The 20953-nt window shown below is 36.6% G+C and overlaps 1 protein-coding gene across 1 annotated transcript in view; it reads left to right on the forward strand.

Annotated features, from left to right (window-relative positions):
* The window catches only part of FCHO2 (FCH and mu domain containing endocytic adaptor 2), a gene marked incomplete at its 5' end in the record, with an annotated part of 117340 nt that overhangs the window by 91217 nt on the left and 5170 nt on the right, over positions 1 to 20953 (forward strand). Inside the window, 5 exon segments of the mRNA XM_060146315.1 lie at positions 2487 to 2598; positions 6115 to 6270; positions 6808 to 6940; positions 18622 to 18821; positions 19564 to 19628. Of these exon segments, the coding sequence (XP_060002298.1) occupies positions 2487 to 2598; positions 6115 to 6270; positions 6808 to 6940; positions 18622 to 18821; positions 19564 to 19628 (666 nt within the window).

The following is a 20953-nucleotide window of genomic DNA, read 5'->3' on the forward strand; positions in this document are numbered from 1 at the left end:
GGTAGGTACCCTTTATTTCAGCTTTATGTCTCTGCATTTTCAAAACATACACAATTGTAAATATGCAACAATTAAACCAAAATTAGAATGCATGCATACTATCCTTATAAAGAAGAACATCCAAGGAATTTATTTTTTCCAAAAAATGAGTTATTCTGAATAATATAGTACACACTTAGACTTTTCTAGGGACTTAAGCACATATTTCCTGTGTCAAACATTTTTTTGAAGGATGCATATACAATATGATCTTGGAAACAAAAATGGAATATACAAAAGGGGATATGCCAAAATGTTAAGTGGATTTTGAGTTTTTTTCCTAACTCTCCAGTACTTTTTTCTTCTTGCCAATATTTCAGTAACAGGCTTAGCAATTTACAGGGAAACTATTTCAAGAATTCTCATTTTATATGCCCAAATTGGATAATTGAAAAGAATAACTTTGTAGGTTTCTTTTGATTTTTAATGTCAAAGTCCTAGCAGGCATTAATGTTACCCATGACTGTGTGTAGATATCCACTTGTGTAGGTTACCTAAGGGAAAAGATTAATTTCAGATTTAAGAGCATAGAATTTTTTCTAATAAAAGATTATTATAGCCTTCATCTTTCTCTGAAAATATGCTTTCCTGAATTTCTAGTGACCCTAGTATAGAATATATTTTTTTAAAAATTGAACTAATTTAGATTTATAGTGAAATTTTCCCACTGCACAAACATGTATTTGCATAGTTGTAATCACATATCCTAGAAACTACTGCCTCTTGATCAAGCCCTTAGCTTTCATTTAATTCTCTCTCACCTGATCCAAACTTGAATCCCTGCCAAGTCATTTTTCTTTTCAATCCAGGATTCACTCTGTGTTCAGTGATCTTACAAAATGAAAAACACAATCTTGTTTCTTTTAAACATTTTCAGTGGCTTTTAGTGCCAATAGGATAAAACTAAAGGTCTTCCATGTCCTGATCTGGGTTATAAACACTTCTCCAGACACATTTTCATGTCCTTTCATTGTTGCAGCCCATCACCTACAAAGTATGTTCCTGCTTTGCAGAAAAAAACTACTTGTGGTTCAGAAAGGCACCATTTCTTTCATGCCTCTTTGGCAAAGTGTCTGGCATATATTGGTGGTTAGTAGATAGTAGCTGTTGTGATTTTGTGAATACATTTTATTATTGAGTTTATTTTCATATGAAATTTTAAGTTGTCTTGTTTGGGAGAGTTTACTTTTCCCAGTGGCCTAGAAACAGCAGTTCCTGTTTCCATGTATTTTTAATCACTGAGTCATTTTTTTTTAAACTATGAAGAACCTTCCAAATCAGAATTCTTCAAAATCTTGAACAGTACAGAATCTTCCTGGCCTGTAAAGGTAACAAAAGCTCTTTCTCACTATTTGTAGGAGCCCAGGTTTAGTTGTGAGGCAAAGAAAGCTAGTACTGATTTTTGTTAGAATTAACAATACTCTAGGTATCTCAAAAGTAGCTCACATCTGAAATAAAAATATCTGATGGCTATGAACATGGTGTAACATTTATGTAACAAAAAACATACATTCAGATTTCAGAGATAAATGAATAACCTAGGTCAACATATTTTTCTTTAAGAATGAATAATCATCATTAACTACCCAATTGACTTATTTTTACAAAATTTCATCATACATTGTATATTAAATGAAATGCTCCACTTTCCAATCGATAACAATGGTAAGGCATAAATGGAGAGAGTACATTTGTAAAGAAAAAAAAGGCAATGCACTGTTTTAAGGGATTTGTCTGTTATGAAATAAACCAGATTTTAGGTTTTAAAAAACACCTGAACATATACATTAAATTTGTTTACATTTATTACATTTTATTACATTTTATTTATTACATTTTATTGCTCTTTCTATGATTTGACTCTAAAGGTATCTTACTGAGTTAACTTTATGTCAGGAATGTTACCTCAAAATGATGTTATTAGTCATGTTTATTGAGGAAAGGTAATATGGGAATATAATACAAGCATAAGACAAAGAAGAGGTAAAGGAGAATTACAGTAATAATGAGTAGTGCATGATTACATTACACTGCTCATTTAGAAATAGCTAATGTGTAGAAATACCTTAAATAGAAAAATCCAGTTTAATGATCTTACATATGTGAATTAGTAGAACCTGAAAGAATTTAGTATCTGAATGGTTTTGAAGCCATATTTCAGTAATTTTAGCTCTTCAGGTGAAGGGCTTTTTCCTTCTGACATTCCTTAACCCAACCCTTCTTTGTCATTCTATTTAAAATTGAAGTCACTGTGACATGTTTTCCTGTCATATTTTATTTGTCCAACTTGTTTTATGCTCCATTTTTTAACCAGATTTATACTTGGGGCATCTTTGAAACCAGTAATAGAGTCACTTGTGACAAGCTAATATTTTGAGTCTACTCTGTCTTGGTATTTAATAAATATCTTTCTATAGGATTTAACAAATGAATTGTATTTATTCTAGGTGTGTCACGAGGTCCCAGTCCTGTCAGCCTTGGAAATCAGGACACCTTACCTGTGGCAGTCGCCCTTACAGAATCTGTTAATGCCTACTTTAAAGGGGCAGATCCCACCAAGTTAGTTTTTAAAAGATACATGTATATGTGTGTGTGTGTTTCAGGGGCAGGGGGTTTGGTGGTAAATTTTAAGAGTTACATTTTGATTCTCTATTAGAGTTTTCTATTACTTGTTTACCTGCTTTTTGCTATCAATTATAGTCATTTAGATATTGTCTTTCGAATTTAAGAAGTCACTATAATCAGTAGTGATGGCTTTTTTCTAAGTTTATGTACGTTTTTGCCCAGGCTTTATGACCAGTATGACGAATCTGTTGTTTGACATGTCTGTAGAACAGGATTGTGGCAGCTGACGTAGATGGGGATAGAACTCTGAATCTTGGCCTAATGTATATCTTTGGTGAAAGTGTGATGTTTGCAAGAGAGACGTAGAGTGCATGTCTATTTACAGGAGACTCTTGAAGGATTGGTTTAACCTCCTTCTATTAAGAAAATGATCTTTGGGTGAATGACCACCCTTAATTTTTCTTTTTTTTTTGAATTTTATTTTATTTTCTCATACAGCATGTTCTTATTAGTTATTTATCTTATACATATTAGTGTATATATGTCAATCCCAATCTCCCAATTCATCCCACCACCATCACCCCACCCTTATTTTTCATGTATAACATTATTCATTCATTAAATATTTGAGTGCTTAATATGTGTAAGACTGTTATAAGCTTGCATTGTTGTGAAAGTTTCTTAGTTTTCACTTGAGATAATGCAAGCTCTGTAGAGAAGAACTTTTGTTTACTAAAGTACCTTCAGCACTTACAACAGAGTCTTACACATAGTAAGCGCTCAAATATTTGATGAATGAATAATGTTACTTAGGAAAAGGAGAGGTATTGATATATGCTATGAAGAAAAATAAACCAGGGTAAGGGGATAGACAGTTACAACAGAGGGCTACTATTTTAGATAGAATGATCAGTGAAAACCTTTTTGAGGTTGTTTTTGAAAGACATTGAGGGAGGAGCAAGCCATGCAGATAGGTGAGTGAAGAGCATTCCAGTAAGTGTAAGGGACTGACGTAGAAGCATGCTTGGCATAGTCACGAAATAGCAAAGAGAACCATGTCACTGAGTAGGAGTAAACAAGGAAGAAAGTAGTCAAAGATAAGTCCACAGAGGGAACAGATCAGGCTGGGCATTGTAGACCATGGTAAGGAGTTTGGAATTTATTGTGGGTGAGGTGGGAAGCAAGTAGAGGCTTTTGAGTAGAGGAGTGATGAGGTTACTTATGTTTTTGAAGTAGCACTCTGCCTGCTATATGGAGAATAAACTAGAAGGAGCCAGAGTAGATGCAGAGAGAAAGGGTTAACCACTGAAGTCCAGGTGAGAGATGATGGTGACTTGTATAAGGGTATTAGCAGAAGAGATGGTGAGTAGTAATGAGATTCTGAATGTATTTTGAAAACAGATTTGTCAAGATTTGTTGAGGGAGTAGATTGTTAAATTTGAAGTACTTATTAACACAATTTAGTGGGGATGTTGAGTTGATGATAGTTGAATACATGATTCTGGAGTTCAGAGATAGGTGCAGGCTAAAATATTTGGTAGTCATTAATTTGTACATGATACTTAAAGCCTGGGGCATTAGGGTGTAGAGAAGAGATCTGATGAGAACCTAAGTCCTGGCCCCCTTCAGTGTTTAAAAACAGGAGGATGAGAATCATCCAGCAATGGAGTTTGGGACAGCAAGCAACAAGAGAGGTGAGAAGAGAACCAGTAGAGCAGAGTCCCAGAAACTAAGTGAATAAACCCTTCCATGAAAGAAGGTGTGAAGCTGTATCTGATGCTATCCGTCAGGTCAAGAAAAATTGATCATTAACAACGTGAAGATCATTAACAACGTGAAGGTCATTAATGACCTTCACAAGAGCAGCTCTAGTAGACTGCTTCGAGGGCGCTCAGGAGCAGGAGATGATGCAAATACAGACAACTGTATTTGAAGAGCGCAAATGTTAGGCAATTCTTTTAGGATATTTTGCTCTAAGTAGAAGCAGAGAAACAGGGTGGTAGCAGGAGAGAGATGGGAGAATCAGAGGAGGCCTTTATTCATTTTAGTTTTTGGGTTTTTTAAAGATGATATACATTTCAATATGCTAATGGGAAAAATCCAATATTTATGGAAAAAACAATCTACAGGAAAGGAGACAATTGCGTGAGTGAAGTCCTTCAGTATGTAAGAGGAGATGTGCTTCAGTACAGTTAACCTTAGGGGCATAGACTGATTATCTGTTGAAACAGGAGGGAAGGCAGAAGGTATGGATGCCTTTAGAGTCAGGGAGATTAGGATTTTAGTAGTGAGAGTATGAGGAAGTTCTTTTCTGATTTTATTTCATCCGTAAAATTTAAAGGAAAGTCGTTGACTGCAGGTGGGGGAGGGAATTTTGCAGGTTAGAGTTAGAGGAGAAAGGAGAAGGTATGAAAAGAGCTAGGGGATGTAGAATTTCCAGGTAATACTAAGGGGACCCAACTGAGAGTTTTGGCTATATCATTATATGTTTTTCTCTAGTCATGTTCGGCCATATAGATGTAGGTGAGGAGCTGGATTTAGCTAAGACTGTGTTTTGCCAAACAAGCATAGTCAAGTGAGGGAGAACCAAGGGGAGGGTTTATGCAAAGGAGTATGTATATTGATGGACCATGAAGTCCCAAGATAGGGGGAAGTGAGGATATGAAGGAAGAGTGAAAATTCGTGAAAAAGGTGGTAGGAACAATGGATTATGGAGGTTTTTGATGAGATTGGAGATGCAGTACTGGACAGAATGAGTTGGAGAAGTAGGAAGAGACTATCCGATGAGTGGGGAATCAGGCTGAGATGATGGAGGGGCTGAAGTATGGCTGAGGTAGGCTGGAAGGCAGGATCATTGAAGGCAAGGGGCTGAAGGACTAGGTGACCAAGGTGTTGAAAGGATTATCTGTGTGGATATTGAAATCACTAAAAATTTATGATAGGAGTAGTTGTGCAGAGACAGACTGACAGTGGGCCAGGAGCTATAATTTTCAGAAAATGAAAGGGAATGTTGAAGATGACTTGAAGGGTTGGGATAGCGAGTAGTGTAATCTGATGGTGTGAGTTTCAAATGAAGCTGGTGGTTTTTCAGAAGGAAGAAGGAATATAGAGTTGTAAGAGGCAATGAGAAGCAAGGAGGACATCTACCACTGCCACCATCAGGCTCAGTGCTTTGTGGGGTTTGGAGGAAAAATAGCTACAGCTGGGGATAGTGTTACCAGGGAAACAGTGTCCTTATGAGACAGCCAGGGATGGTTTTAGCAAACAAGTGAAGGAGTATTATCAGTGTGCATCCATTTGTGTTTGGAATTTAATTCTAGGAAAAACTGGTGTTAGATGAATATATCATTTCACATAGAATCATTTTTTATAATTGAAAAAATAATTCATGGTAATTATGATAAAAGGTTATATATATAAATAAAGCCCTTTTAAAACTAAATATGCTTTAAATGGAGGTTAAAATGCCTTATTTAAACTATTTAAATTTTTCAAAATGCCTACTTCCAGGTGTATTGTGAAGATCACTGGTGACATGACAATATCATTTCCAAGCGGAGTTATTAAAGTCTTCACTAGTAATCCATCCCCAGCTGTGCTCTGCTTCAGGGTGAAAAATATCAACAGACTAGAACAAATTCTTCCAAATGCACAACTTGTGTTCAGGTTTGTGTACTTTTCAGTTTTTTTTAAATTTTTTGGCCACACTGTGTGGCAAATGTGGAATTGTAGTTCCCTGACTAGGGATCGAACCTGTGTCCCCTGTGGTGGAAGTTCAGAGTCTTAACCACTGGACCACCAGGGAAATCCCCAGGCTTGTGTACTTTTGTTTTGAAGGTGAAATTTCTTTTTAAGAAATTTTTTCTTTCTTCTTCAAAGCAACAGTGATTCAATTTGAAGACTATCAAAATTATTTATTATGATTAAATAGGATTCTGCTGTCTTTGTTTTGTTTGTGCTGGTGGGTGGTAGTAGTCGTTGTTAAATCCTTCCCTACTGTACATCTTCTCATCTTTTAGGCAACTTTCTGCTATGTTCCATTCTTTATCCCCTAAGTTTAGTTTTACCTCATCCCATCTTTTGGTTCATTTCTACTGGTCTTTGCCAGGTCACCAAATTACTACAGAGAGGCAGAGGATAAAGATAAATAAATAAATAAATATGAAATAATAATAAATAATAATGAAAATATTTCTTATACAGTGATCCATCACAATGTGATTCTAACACAAAAGATTTTTGGATGAACATGCAAGCTCTTACTATCTACCTCAAGAAGCTATCAGAGCAGAATCCAGCTGCTTCTTATTATAATGTAGATGTATTAAAGTATCAGGTGAGTGTCATCTTATAAAAATCCTTAATTAAAATATTAACAGTCTTGCATATCATTAAATGAATAATATGTCATGGCCAAGTGAAGTTCATTCGAGCAATGCAAGGATGTTTCAAAATCAAAAAAATCTCTTAATAAGCCTCTGGAGATTTTGGCCAATTTGATCAAATTCACCGTCTGTCTATTACCAATTAAAAGACTGAGGAAATATAAATATATGAATGTCCTTCACCTGAAAAGACCAGCATATCAGTCTTAATAATGAAATACCTAAAGCATTGAAAGTCAGGACAGTCATTATTCCTGTTAGTGTATAAGATTTTTCTGGATGTGTTAGTAGAGTTAGACAGGAGAATAAAATAAGTGGTGATAAATATTGGAAAGGAAGATATAAAAATAATATTAATTACAGGTGATATATTTCTGGAAAACTCAAGAGAATCAACTGAAAAACTGATGCAGGAGAATTTAGCAAAGTGGTCATTTAAAAAATTAATACAAAAATTAATGGCTTTCAAAACAACCAGTTAGGAAAACTAATGGAGAAAGATATTCACAATAAAAAAACTAATTAGATCTGGAGAGGTAGTCCAAGATGGTATAGGAAGATCCTGAACTCACCTTCTCCCATGGATACATCAACATGGTGTATATACAGATACATGTGGAACAATTCCCTCTGAAAGGGACCTGAAAGATAGCTAAACAGCTCCTTCACATCAGCCAGTGAGAAAAGGGCCACACTGAGGCGAGTAGGAGAGGCTGAGACACGGTCTCACCATAAGCTTCAGCCCCATCATGGCAACCCACCATCTGGATGGAACTCACAAATCTGGAGCTTCTCCCTGAGGAACAAAGAGTTTGTAACCCGCATGGACACCCCATCTTTTGAGACCTGCACTTGATAGACGAGTCCCTAAAACATCTGGCTTTGAAAACCAGTGGAGCTCGTATCCACAGGAACCCGAGGGCTGTAGAGATCTGAGAAACGGGTTTAAAGGGCTTGCGTGCAAACTCAAGCACCCTAGGTCCCAGCATGCAAGCGGCCATTTTAGAAGTGCACAGGCTACATGTGAAAGAGATTCATTAGCTGATCTTAAAGCATGGGCTTGAGGGGCCGGGGCGTGTTGAGATACTCTCCAGGGAGTGAGGTGCTGGAGGGCACCTCTTTTACTTGCTCCATCTACTTTGCTAAAGCCAGCAAGCACCACTTTATTTATTTTTTTACTATAGACTTTTTCTCTTGGTGGATGCCATCTTTACACTCCAACCAGTGGGCTCTCCCTCTCTCATGCTAAAACTGGCTTTTTATTCAAGACCTCTTTCCCCCTTCCTCAGTGCGTGTCATCTTTGCACTCTCTTCTGTGACACCAGTATCTCCAAGAGGGGAGTTTTTATAGATGTCTGGTGCCCCAGTTTTTGCAGCTGCAGCCCAGGGGACACCCTTGATCTCCTGGCTCTGGAGGCCAGGGGAGCTTGCATTTCTGGGTCCCACAGGACTATAACAATCAGTGAGACAGTTTTTGGCAGGCTACTGCCCCCAGGGCGATGCACAGAAAGCAGACTGAAAAACACCCGTACTGTTTCTGTGAAAGAGACCCATTTGCTTGGCCTGGGGCAGCAGCCTAAGGGGCAGGCTTCTGGTCTGACACACATCTAGGGATCTCCAGATATGCTCTTAGGGAACATAGCCTGGGGGAATGCAGTCAATTCACTCTCCCTCTGCTTTGCTACAGCTCATCAGTATCTCCCAGAAAGGAACTTACACACTCGTCTAGAGCCCTGATTTTTATGACTGTCACCCAGGGGACACCACCAGATCACCTGATCTGGTGGCCAGCAGGGCTAACATTTGTATTCAGTCTCACAGAACTATATGTATTTGCATACTTTAAAAGCTGCTGCCTGAGGGTCTAGCTTCCTAGTCAGTCTGAATCTATGTGCTGGCAGATTTCCTGCTTTGAAACACTGCCAGGTCTTGGCACACCCTTGACAATTAGGAGCTATTAAATATAAAATAGTCTGCTTGGACAATCACAGAGGTTTGAGAGGCAACCAAGAGCTAAGGCGAGGTTGAACAATAAGGTTCATCTCCTACACGAGGTTACTCTTTCAAGACTGGAAGGGGTGGCTATTTCATCTAATACAAAGAAGTGCAGAAAATCAAGTAAAATGAGGAAACAGGAATATATTCTAAAAGAAAGAACAAGACAAAACTTTAGAAAAACACCTTAACAAAACAGAGGTAAGTAATTTACCTTATAAAGAGTTCTAAGCAATGGTCATAAAATGCTCACCTCACTTGGGAAAAGAATGGATAAACACAGTGAGAACTTCAACAAAGAAATAGAAAACCTAAGAAAGTAACAAATAGAAGTCACTGGGCTGAAGAATACAATAACTGATCTGAAATATATACTGGAGGGGTTCAACAGCAGACTAGATGAAGCAAAGAAAGGATCAGTGAACTCAAAGACAGGGCAGTGGAACTCACCTAATCCGAACAGCAAAAAGAAAAAAGAATTTTAAAAAGCGGAGATAGCTTACAGGACTTATGGGACAACATCAAGCAAATTAACATACACATTATAACGGTCCCAGAAGGAGAATAGAGATAAAGGGACTGAAAACTTACTTGAAGAAATAATGGCTGAGAACTTCCCTAACCTGGGGAAGGAAACAAACATTCAGATCCAGGAAGCCCAGAGAGACCCACACCAAGACACATTATAATTAAAATGTCAAAAGTTTAGGGCTTCCCTGGTGGCGCAGTGGTTGAGAATCTGCCTGCTAATGCAGGGGGCACAGGTTAGAGCCCTGGTCTGGGAAGATCCCACATGCCGCAGAGCAACTAGGCCCCTGAGCCACAACTACTGAGCCTGCGCGTCTGGAGCCTGTGCTTCTCAACAACAGAGGCCATGACAGTGAGAGGCCCCTGCTTGCCACAACTAGAGAAAACCCTTGCACAGAAACGAAGACCCAACACAGTCAAAAATTAAAAAAATAATAATGAATTAAAAGAAGGCTCAACATTAAAAAAAAAATGTCAAAAGTTTAAAAAAAGAATCTTAAAAGCAGCAAGAGAAAAACCAAGGGAGCTCTCATAAGACCATCAGCAGACTTTTCAGCAGAAACTTTGCAAGCCAGAAGGGATATATTCAAAGTAAACTTCTAACCACGGATACTCTACCTGGCAGAGTTATTGCTCAGAGTTGAAAGAAAGATAAGGAGTTTCCCAGGCAAGCAACACCTAAAGGAGTTCATCACCAATAAACCAGCCTTACAAGAAATGTTAAAGGGACTTCTTTGCTGAAAAGGGCACCAATTAGTAACAAAAGTATGAAAGTATAAATCTCACTGGTAAAGGTAAATATATAGTAGAGGTAGTGGATTAATCACGTAGAGTGAAAATAGTAAAAGGAAAAAGACAAAAATACTAAAAATAACTCCAATAATTAGTGAAGGGATACACAAGATAAAAAGATGTAAAATGTGACATCAAAAACAGAAAATAGAGGGGGAGTAAAAATGCAGACCTTTAAAATGCATTCAAACTTAAGTTGTTTGCAGCTTAAAATGGACTGTTATGTAGGTTGTTATATGTAAGCCTCATGGTAACAACCAAGCAAAAACTATAGCAGATACACAAAAGATAATGAGAAAGAAATTAACCATTCCACTAAAGTCATCAAACCACAAAGAAAGAGAACAGAACAGCCAGAAAATAATTAACAATATGCAGTGAATACATACCTGTCAATAATTATTTTAATTGTAAATGGACTAAATTCTCCAATCAAAAGACATAGAGTGGCTGAATGGATTAAAAAAATAAGACCTATTTATATACTGCCTATAAGATGCTCCCTTCAGATGTAAGGACACACACAGAATGAAAGTTGAAGGGATGGAAAAAGATGTTCCGTGCAAACAGAAACCAAATGAAAGCTTGGGTAGCTATACTTATATCAGAAAAACATAGACTAAAACAGAGACTGTAATAAGAGACAAAGAAGGGCATTACATATTGATAAAGGTGTCAATTCAACAAGAAGATGTTTAACATTTATTAATTATGCACCCCCCCAAAATAATAATAATAATTATGCACCCTACATAGGAGCAACTAAATATATAGAGCAAATATTAAGAGACCTAAAGGGAGAAATAGAAAGCAATACAGTAATAGTAGGGGACCTTAATACTCACTTTTATTAATAGATAAGTTATCCCAACAGAAATCAGTAAGGAAACATCAGCCTTATATGACATGTTAGACCAGATGGACTTAACAGATATACAGAAAACATTCCATCCAAAAGCAGCAGAGTGCACATTCTTTTCAACTGCAGAGGGAACATTCTCCAGGATCATATATTAGGTAAAAAAAAAGTCATAATAAATTTTTTTTTTTTTTTTTTTGCGGTACGTGGGCCTCTGACTGCCGTGGCCTCTCCCATTGCGGAGCACAGGCTCCGGACACGCAGCCTCAGTGGCCATGGCTCATGGGCCCAGCCGCTCCGCGGCATGTGGGATCTTCCCGGACTGGGGCACGAACCCGTGTCCCCTGCATCAGCAGGCGGACTCTCAACCACTGCGCCACCAGGGAAGCCCAGTCATAATAAATTTAACATTGGAGTCATATCAAGCATCTCTTTTAGGACCACAGTGGTATGAAACTAGAAATCAGTTACAAGAAGACGACTGCAAAAATCACAAATATGGATAGATTAAACAGTATGCTACTGAGTAACCAATGGGTCAATGAAGAAATCAAAGGAGAAATCAAAAAATACTTTGAAAAAAATGAAAATGGGAATACAACATACCAAAAATTCATGGGATGCAGCAGAAGCATTTCTAAGAGGGAAGTTCATAGTGATACATGCCTACCTCAAGAAACAAGAATAATCTCAAACAACTTAACTTTACACCTCAAGTAACTAGAAAAAGAAGAGCAAACGGAGCCCAAAGTTAGTTGAAGGAAGGTAATAACAAAGATAAGAGCAGAAATAATTAGAGACTAAAAAGATCAATGAAACTAAGAGCTGGTTCTTTGAAAAGGTAAACAAAATTGACAAACCTTTATCTAGACTCACCAAGAAAAAAGGAGGGCTCAAATAAAATCAGAAATGAAGGAGGAGCTGTTATAACTAATACCACTGAAATACAGAGATTCATAAGATACTACCATGAACAATTATATGCCAACAAATTGCCAACAACCTACAAGAAATGGATACATTTCTAGGAACATACAGCCAGCTTTCCAATACTGAATCATGAAGAAGTAGAAAATATGAATAGATTACTAGTAAGGAGATATGAATCCATAATCAGAAACCTTCCAAAAACAAAAGTCCGGGATCAAACGGTTTAACTACCAAAGTCTACCAGACATTAAAAGAATTATAGCAATTCTTCTCAAACCCTTCCCAAAAAACAGAAAAGGAGGGAACACTTCCAAACTCATTTTATGAGGCCAGCATTACCCCGATAAGCCAGAGAAGGACACTACAAGAAAAAATTACGGGCTGATATCCCTGATGAACCTAGATGCAAAAATCCTCAACAAAATATTAGCGAACAAACTGCAACAATACATTAAAAGGGTCATACACCATGATCAAGTGGGATTTATTCCAGGGATGCAAGGATGGTTTGACATCCAGAAATCAAGCAACATGATACACCACATTAACAAATGAAGATGAAAATCGTATGATCTCAGTGGATTACAGAAAAAGCATTTGACAAAATTTAAACATCCATTTATGATTAAAAACTCCCAACACAGTGGGTATAGAGGGAACATACCTCAACATAATAAATGCCATATATGACAAGCTATAGCTTAATATGCTCAGTGGTGAAAATCTGAAAGATTTTCTTCTAAGATCAGGAACAAGACACGGATGCCTACTCTCACCACTTTTATTCAACATAGTATTAAAGTTCTAGCCAGATAAATTAGGCAAGAAAAAGAAAAGGCATCCAAATTAGAAAGGAAGAAGTAAAATTATCACTCTTTGCAGATGACATATTATATGTAGAAAACCATTAGACTCCATAAGAAAAAAAACTTAGAATACTGAATAATGAATAAACTGAATAATAAATGAATTCAGTAATGTTGCAAAATACAAAATATATAAAAATCTGTTGTGTTTCTATACACTAATAATGAACTAGCAGAGGAAATTAAGAAAATAATCCCATTTACAATTGCATCAAAAAGAATAAAATACTTAGGAATATTCAACCACAGGAAATTCAACCACAGAGGTGAAAGACCTGTACACTGAAAACTATAAGACGGTGATGAAATAAAGGCAAAACTAAATGAAAAGATACTCCATGCTCATCGATAGAATTAAAATTGTTAAGATATCCATACTACCCAAAGCAGTCACAGGTTTAATGCAATAACTGTTAAAATTCCACTGGCAATTTTTCACAGAAATAAACTATCCTAAAATTTGTATGGAATCACGAAAGACCCCCAAATAGCCAAAGCAATCTTGAGAAAGAACAAAAAGCTAGAGGCATCACACTCCCTGATTTCAAATCATATGACATAGGTATAGTAATCAAAAGATGGTATTGGCAAAAAAATAGACAAATAGATCAATGGAACAGAATAGAGAGTTCAGAAATAAACCCACACATACATGCTCAATTAATTTATGACAAAAGGAGCCAAGAATAAATAAACATTGGGGAAAGGACAATCTCTTCAATAAACAGTATTGGGAAGATGTTAAAAAAAATAGTATTGGGAAAACTAAATAGCCACGTGCAAAAGAATGAAACTAGACTACTGTCTTACACCATACACAAAAATTGACTCAAAGTGAATTAAAGACTTGAATGCAAGACCTGAAACCCTGAAACTCATAGAAGAAAACATAGGTGGTAAGGTTCTTAACATCAGCCTTGGTGATCATTTTCTGGATTTGACTTCAGAAGCAAAGGCAACAAAAGCAAAATTAAACAAGCAGGACTACATTAAACTAAAAAGCTTCTGCACAGCAAAGAACATCATCAACAAAACGGAAAGGCAGTGTACTGAATGGGAGAAGATTATTTGCAAACAATATATCTGATAAGGGGTTAATATCCAAAATATATAAAGAACATACAACTCAATAGCAAAACAAACAATCTGATTTTAAAAGTGGACAGAGGATCTGAATAGACATTTTTCCAAAGAAGACACACAGATGGCCAAAAGATACATGAAAAGTTGCTCAACATCACTGATGATCAGGAAATGCAAACCAAAACCACAATAAGCTGTCATCTCACACCTGTGAGAATGGCTGTCATCAAAAAGACAAGGATGTAGAGAAAAGGGAGCCCTTGTGCACTGTTGGTGGGATTGTAAATTGACGTAGCCACTATGGAAGACAGTTTGGAGGTTCCTCAAAAATTAAAAATAGAACTACCATATGATCCAGCAATTCCGCTTCTGGGTATTTATCCGAGGAAAATGAAAATACTAACTTGAAAAGATTTTTGGACCCCAGTGTTCATTGCAGTGTTATTTACGGTAGCCAAGATATGGAAAAACCCAAGGGTTCATCAATAAATAAATGGATAAATAAGATTTGCTGTATATATACAATGGAATACTATTCAGCCATTAAAAAAGAATGAAACCTTCCGTTTGCAACCACATGGATGGACCTTGAGGGCATTATGCTAAATGAAATGAGTCAGAAAGGGAAGACAGAGATCGGTATGATCTCACTTATGTGTGGAATCTAAAAAACAAACAAACCAGACCAAGTTCATAGATACAGAGAACAGATTGGTGGTTGCTAGAGGCACAGGGGGTTAGGGGTGGGTGAAATGGATGAAGGGGGTCAAAAGTTACAGACTAATGGTTATAAAATAAATAAGTGATGGGGATGTAATGTACAGCATGGTGTCCAAAGTTAATAATATTGTATTGCATATTTCAAAGTTGCTGAGAGTATATTTTAAAAGTTCTCACCACAGGAAAAAAATACTTTGTATGTATGGTGACAGAGGGTAACTAGACTTACTGTGGTGATCATTTCACAATGTATATAAATATCAAATTACTACACTGTACACCTGAAACTAATATAGTGTTACGTGTCAATTATACTTCAATTAAAAAAAATCTTTTTAAAGATCTATTGCAGCATCCTTCCCTGTAGCTACAATGAAGACACAAAAATTTTTTTAAACTGGTTAAGAAACGTAACATCATCTCTGCTGCCTTGAATATAGTTAGAATGGTATACTTTATTTAAAGGAAGACTCATATTCTAGAAAGCTTAGCTGTTTCTAAATTAGCTTATAAATTTAATGTGATCCTGATCAGAAACTCAGTGGAGGTGTTTATATATTTGTGTCTGGAGACTTGACAGTATTTTCAAGTTCTCAGAAGAATAAAGCTCAGAAAATTAAGTTAAGAAATGTTTTAAACAGCAATGTGGAGTAATGTTTTAGTTTTAATGGGAAAACTTTGTAAGCCAACAGTATTTAAAATAGTTTGGAACAATAGATGGCCAGATGAATGAAACAGATTAGAGTATCCAGAAATAGATCTAAGAATAAATGGAAAATTCTTGCTATGACAAAGTAGCATTTCAAGACAATGTGGAAATGATGAATTTTTCAGTAAATGATACTGGGGCAGCAGGCTGGAGATTTGGGGGAAAAAATTCAGCTGAATCCCTAGCTTATACCTTTAACCAAAATAAAATCTGCATGTATCAAAGGTTTAATAATAATAAATGAAGCCGTAAAGATACGAAAATAAAGCATGGATGAATATATATATATATGTCTGTGGGTATGTATGCATGTGTGTTGTATATGTGTTATAAATACTTATTACATATTTTAATCTTGAAGTGTGGAAGACCTTTCTGAATACAGTACAAAACCCAGAAGTCATGCAATAAGAGAATGAGATACTTGAGACAAAAAGAAAGAAATACGTGTGTTTATAAGATGTTTGGTTAAAACACACAAACCCTTAAACAGAATCAGTATTTAACCTGAGGGAAAAGCATGTGTAATATTGCAAGATAGACCAAAGAGCCCTTATAAATTAGAAATAGAAGATGAATAACTCAGTAGTAACTTATGGAAAGATGCTCCATGTCAGTAGTAATCAGAACAATGAATGTTAAGACAACAGTGAGATACAAGTTTTAGTCCTCATTAGATGGACAAAAATGAAAAAGACTGCTCTATTAGGAGAGTGTGACCGCTTGTTGATAGGAGTACGAATTAATAGAACCTCTTAGAAGGCAACTCTGTTAGATCATTGAGTATATGTAACCTTTAACTCAACAATTCCAGTTCCAGAAATCTGTTCTTTGGAAATCACACAAATTAGAGGGCGGAGGTGGTGGGGGGAAGGTAGAAAGGATATTCACTGCAGCATTGCTTGGAAACCACCTAAGTACACATCCACAGAGGAAGAGATTGATTAAATTAATTATTGTGGCCATTTAAAAGAATGAGACAGATCTATGTTTGCATCCCTAGAAAGTTTGGAAGTATATGTACCATGATGTTAACAGTGGGGAGTAAGATTAACACCACACACAAAAAGAAACTCAAAATGGATTCGAGACCTAAATGCAAGACTGGACACTATCAAACTCTTAGAGGAAAACATAGGAAGAACACTCTTTGACATAAATCACAGCAAGATCTTTTTTGATCCACCTCCTAGAGTAATGGAAATAAAAACAAAAATAAACAAATGGGACCTAATGAAACTTCAAAGCTTTTGCACAGCAAAGGAAACCATAAACAAGGTGAAAAGACAACCCTCAAAATGGGAGAAAATATTTGCAAACGAATCAATGGACAAAGGATTAATTTCCAAAATATATAAACAGCTCATGCAGCTCAATATTAAAAAAACAAACAACCCAATCCAAAAATGGGCAGAAGACCTAAATAGACATTTCTCCAAAGAAGACATACAGATGGCCAAGAAGCACATGAAAAGCTGCTCAACATCACTAATTATTAGAGAAATGCAAATCAAAACTACAATGAGGTATCACCTCACACCAGTTAGAATGGGCATCATCAGAAAATCTACAAACAACCAATGCTGGAGAGGGTGTGGAGAAAAGGGAACCTTCTTGCACTGTTGGTGGGAATGTAAATTGATACAGCCACTATGGAGAACAGTATGGAGGTTCCTTAAAAGAACTAAAAATAGAATTACCACATGACCCAGCAATCCCACTACTGGGCATATACCCAGAGAAAACCATAATTCAAAGAGACACATGCACCCCAATGTTCATTGCAGCACTATTTACAATAGCCAGGTCATGGAAGCAACCTAAATGCCCATCAACAGACAAATGGATAAAGAAGATGTGGTACATGTATACAATGGAATATTACTCAGCCATAAAAAGGAACGAAATTGAGTCATTTGTTGAGATGTGCGTGGATGGATCTAGAGACTGTCATACAGAGTGAAGTAAGTCAGAAAGAGAAAAATACTGTATATTAACATACATATGTGGAACCTAGAAAAATGGTACAGATGAACCAGTTTGCAGGGCAGAAATTGAGACACAGATGTAGAGAACAAACGTATGGACACCAAGAGGGGGAAGTGGTGGTGGGATGAATTGGGAGATTGGGATTGACATGTATACACTGATGTGCATAAAATGGATGACTAATAAGAACCTGCTGTGTAAAAATAAAATTTAAAAAAAAACAGTGGGGAGTAAGAATGCCAAGAGAAGAATTTCCTATTTCATATATTTATGTCTTATTTGAATTTTTAATAGGGTAATTGTATTAAAATGGCTTATGTTTCTAGTAAATAAATACTTTAATGGATAAAAAAGTGCTGCCACTTAACGTTGGCTTAAAGTTTATTCCAAGTATTTATCATTCATTCAGCAAATATTTATTATTCAGTGCTTGCTAATTGCTGTGAGTAGCATAGGGAAATAGACAGTAAACATAGTAAGTAAATAATGTATGTTGTGCTATGGAGAAAGGAAAGTCTGTAGAGTAAGGTAAGGAAGAGTGAAAATACAGTTTTCAATATAATAAATCTCATTGAAAAGGAGTAAGTCATTTGAGCAAGGAACTGAAGAATTGGAAGGAATTGCACCATTTACTGTGGTTCATGTGATTAAAATTAAACATTTCAAGTTGGAAGTATTCTAACTCCAGGCTTGCAGAACTGCATGGCGATCCAGTTTTTCTGACTGTTTTAAATCTGAATTCTTATAAAGAATCTTAGAATTCTATGTTGAATGTTGAGAGGTTCTCAAACATTACATGCATAAATAAGAATCACATAACACGCTGATTTCTGTGCCCTGTACCTAAGCAGTTGAATCAGATCTTCTGCCTTTGGAAGGCAGCTATACTAACCCCTATATCACCAGTGCCTCCAGATTTTCTGCATTTGGAGCCAGTGGAATGTGCATTTTAAACAAGCACCACAGAAATTCTGATGTAAATAGTCCCAGGTCCACACTTACGCCTGTGAGATGAGCCTGCTTCACTCCGCCTAGCAAAAGACAGCTCCCTCATTATTATTTTTGAATGTGTGAGCTCTTGTGTTCAGGTATATGTCATTAACATGACTTGTTTACTTTTTTAGGTCAAAGGCAATTGTTTGTTTTTTTCTCTCTTTAAAGGTATCATCAAATGGTATTCAGTCCACTCCTCTAAATCTCGCAACATATTGGAAATGTAGTGCCGGCACCACAGATCTTAGAGTGGATTATAAGTACAACCCAGAAGCTATGGTGACACCAAGTGTGCTTTCCAACGTACAGGTGGTGGTACCAGTGGATGGAGGAGTCACAAACATGCAGTCCCTTCCCCCTGCAATATGGTAAATTAAGTAGATTTCTGAATTCCTACTAAGTTTCTGTTGCAATCCCTCAGTCTTAGAACCTAAGTTCTGAAAGTTGTCTTATAAGTTAGTGTACTTTCCCAAAGAAACCATGCTATAAAAGGTACTGTACATTTTAGTAGTCACGCTACGGTAGCCGCAACCCAAAATAAACTAGTCTTGCTGTCCCCACCCAGACTCGAATGATTCAATACAACTTTACCCTTAGGCAAAGTATGTAGTTTCTCTAAACTTTCTTTTTTTTCATTTTAAAAATAAAGATAATTATTATTTTATAGGATTAAATATAGCATCTAGCATATCTATAGGAATACCTATCTGGTTAGTCTTTAGTATTATTTTTTACATCTCTTAACTACCTCTCTTGTTCCCTCCATTAATATTAGTATAGACTCTAACCACTCTTCTTTTATATTTGCTTCACCGTTTAGTAATAAAACTGTGTTTTCCGTGAGCAATGAAGGTACTGGGTCACCTATGCATTGTTTTCCTTTCTCTGATCAGTAGAAATGAAAAGAATTTACATAATTTGGTAAATATCCATTTATAAAGATAATACTATATTTATATTACTCATAAACACATTTTCACCAGGTGATACTATTCAAAGTAAATCTAGCACCATAGTTCTAGTGAAATATTTAAAATGTATTTATTGAGTGTTCACTTATCTACAAGGTACTATACTAGGCACATTATCTGAAAACATTTGTTCTTACAGGAATGCAGAACAGATGAAAGCCTTTTGGAAACTCTCTGGTATTTCAGAAAAATCAGAAAATAGAGGTAAGTGTGTGCATGGTTTTTTTGTTGTTTATAATGTGATGTCACATGGATTTTTTTAGGCATGTTTATGGAAAATTTTCTCCTGGAATTTCATGCCTTCAGTTCTAAAACTGACCACTAGGTGGAAGTTAATACCTTATAATAAGAGTGGACCAGTTGAGATTCAGAACACATTTTTTTTCTTCTAGATTGAATATGCTTTCTCTGAGAAAAATAATGTTTTGCTATAGCTTTATAAATATTATATAAATGCTTCTTATGTTCACATTGCTACCATTAAGAGAAGATACCTAATAAAGTAAATTTATAGAAGTCTAGGTAACCTGATAATTGAAACTGAAAACTAATTGATACTAATTAACACACTCTTTAGCTCATTCTTGGAGTCCTCCTGGCCTCCCAGAAATCATGCAGAAGCTTCCCAGCCTTAAAAAGCCCCTCTGTCTTTTCTTTCTCAGGACAACCTTACCTTGGTCATTTCCCCTTATTAAAACTAACCATCAACAGCCTTTAATTCTGTGATCATTATTTTAAGGAGAAGCAAGTTAATCGCCTCCTCCCACCATGTCTGCATCTATGTTCCCAATGCAAAGAAAAAGTCTCTGCGAGTTAGTTGATCACTCCTAGTATATCCCCTAACTCAGTTTAGAATGCAATTCCCAGGACAGTCAAGACTTTAACTTTTTTTCAAAATTTATTTATTTTTGGCTGTGTTAGGTCTTTGTTGCTGCGCACGGGCTTTCTCTAGTTGCCGCGAGTGGGGTATACTCTTCGTTGCGGTGCGCGGGCTTCTCATTGCGGTGGCTTCTCTTGTTGTGGAGCACGGGCTCTAGGCGCGCAGGCTTCAGTAGTTGCAGCACGTGGGCTTAGTAGTTGTGGCTTGTGGGCTCTAGAGTGCAGGCTCAGTAGTTGTGGCGCACTGGCTTAGTTGCTCCACAGCATGTGGGATCTCCCCGGACCAGGGCTTGTCCCCCCTGCATTGGCCGGCAGATTCTTAACCAGTGTGCCACCAGGGAAGCCCAAGTCTTTAACATTTTATTTGTAGTTTCTCTTAATCAAAGGAGAGTTCTCCTGCCCTCTTTTGAATACCTAATTAATCTCCAGTTACTTTTCCTATTAAGTAGGGTTTTTTGGCGTTTCAAGTTTTGCTCAGCTTTTCCTTTTAAACGTTTTAAGCATAATGTGATCAAAATGTAAAACATATCATCAGTAGTTTTTCTCATAGGTATTTCTGCATAGAAGTCCAGGAACATACCTCATATTGTCTGTTCATTCAGACCTGCTGTGCTGAACCAGACTTTTACTACTAGAGAACACATTGTATG

Source organism: Lagenorhynchus albirostris, chromosome 3, assembly GCF_949774975.1.
Source record: "Lagenorhynchus albirostris chromosome 3, mLagAlb1.1, whole genome shotgun sequence".
Lineage (NCBI taxonomy): Eukaryota > Metazoa > Chordata > Mammalia > Artiodactyla > Delphinidae > Lagenorhynchus > Lagenorhynchus albirostris.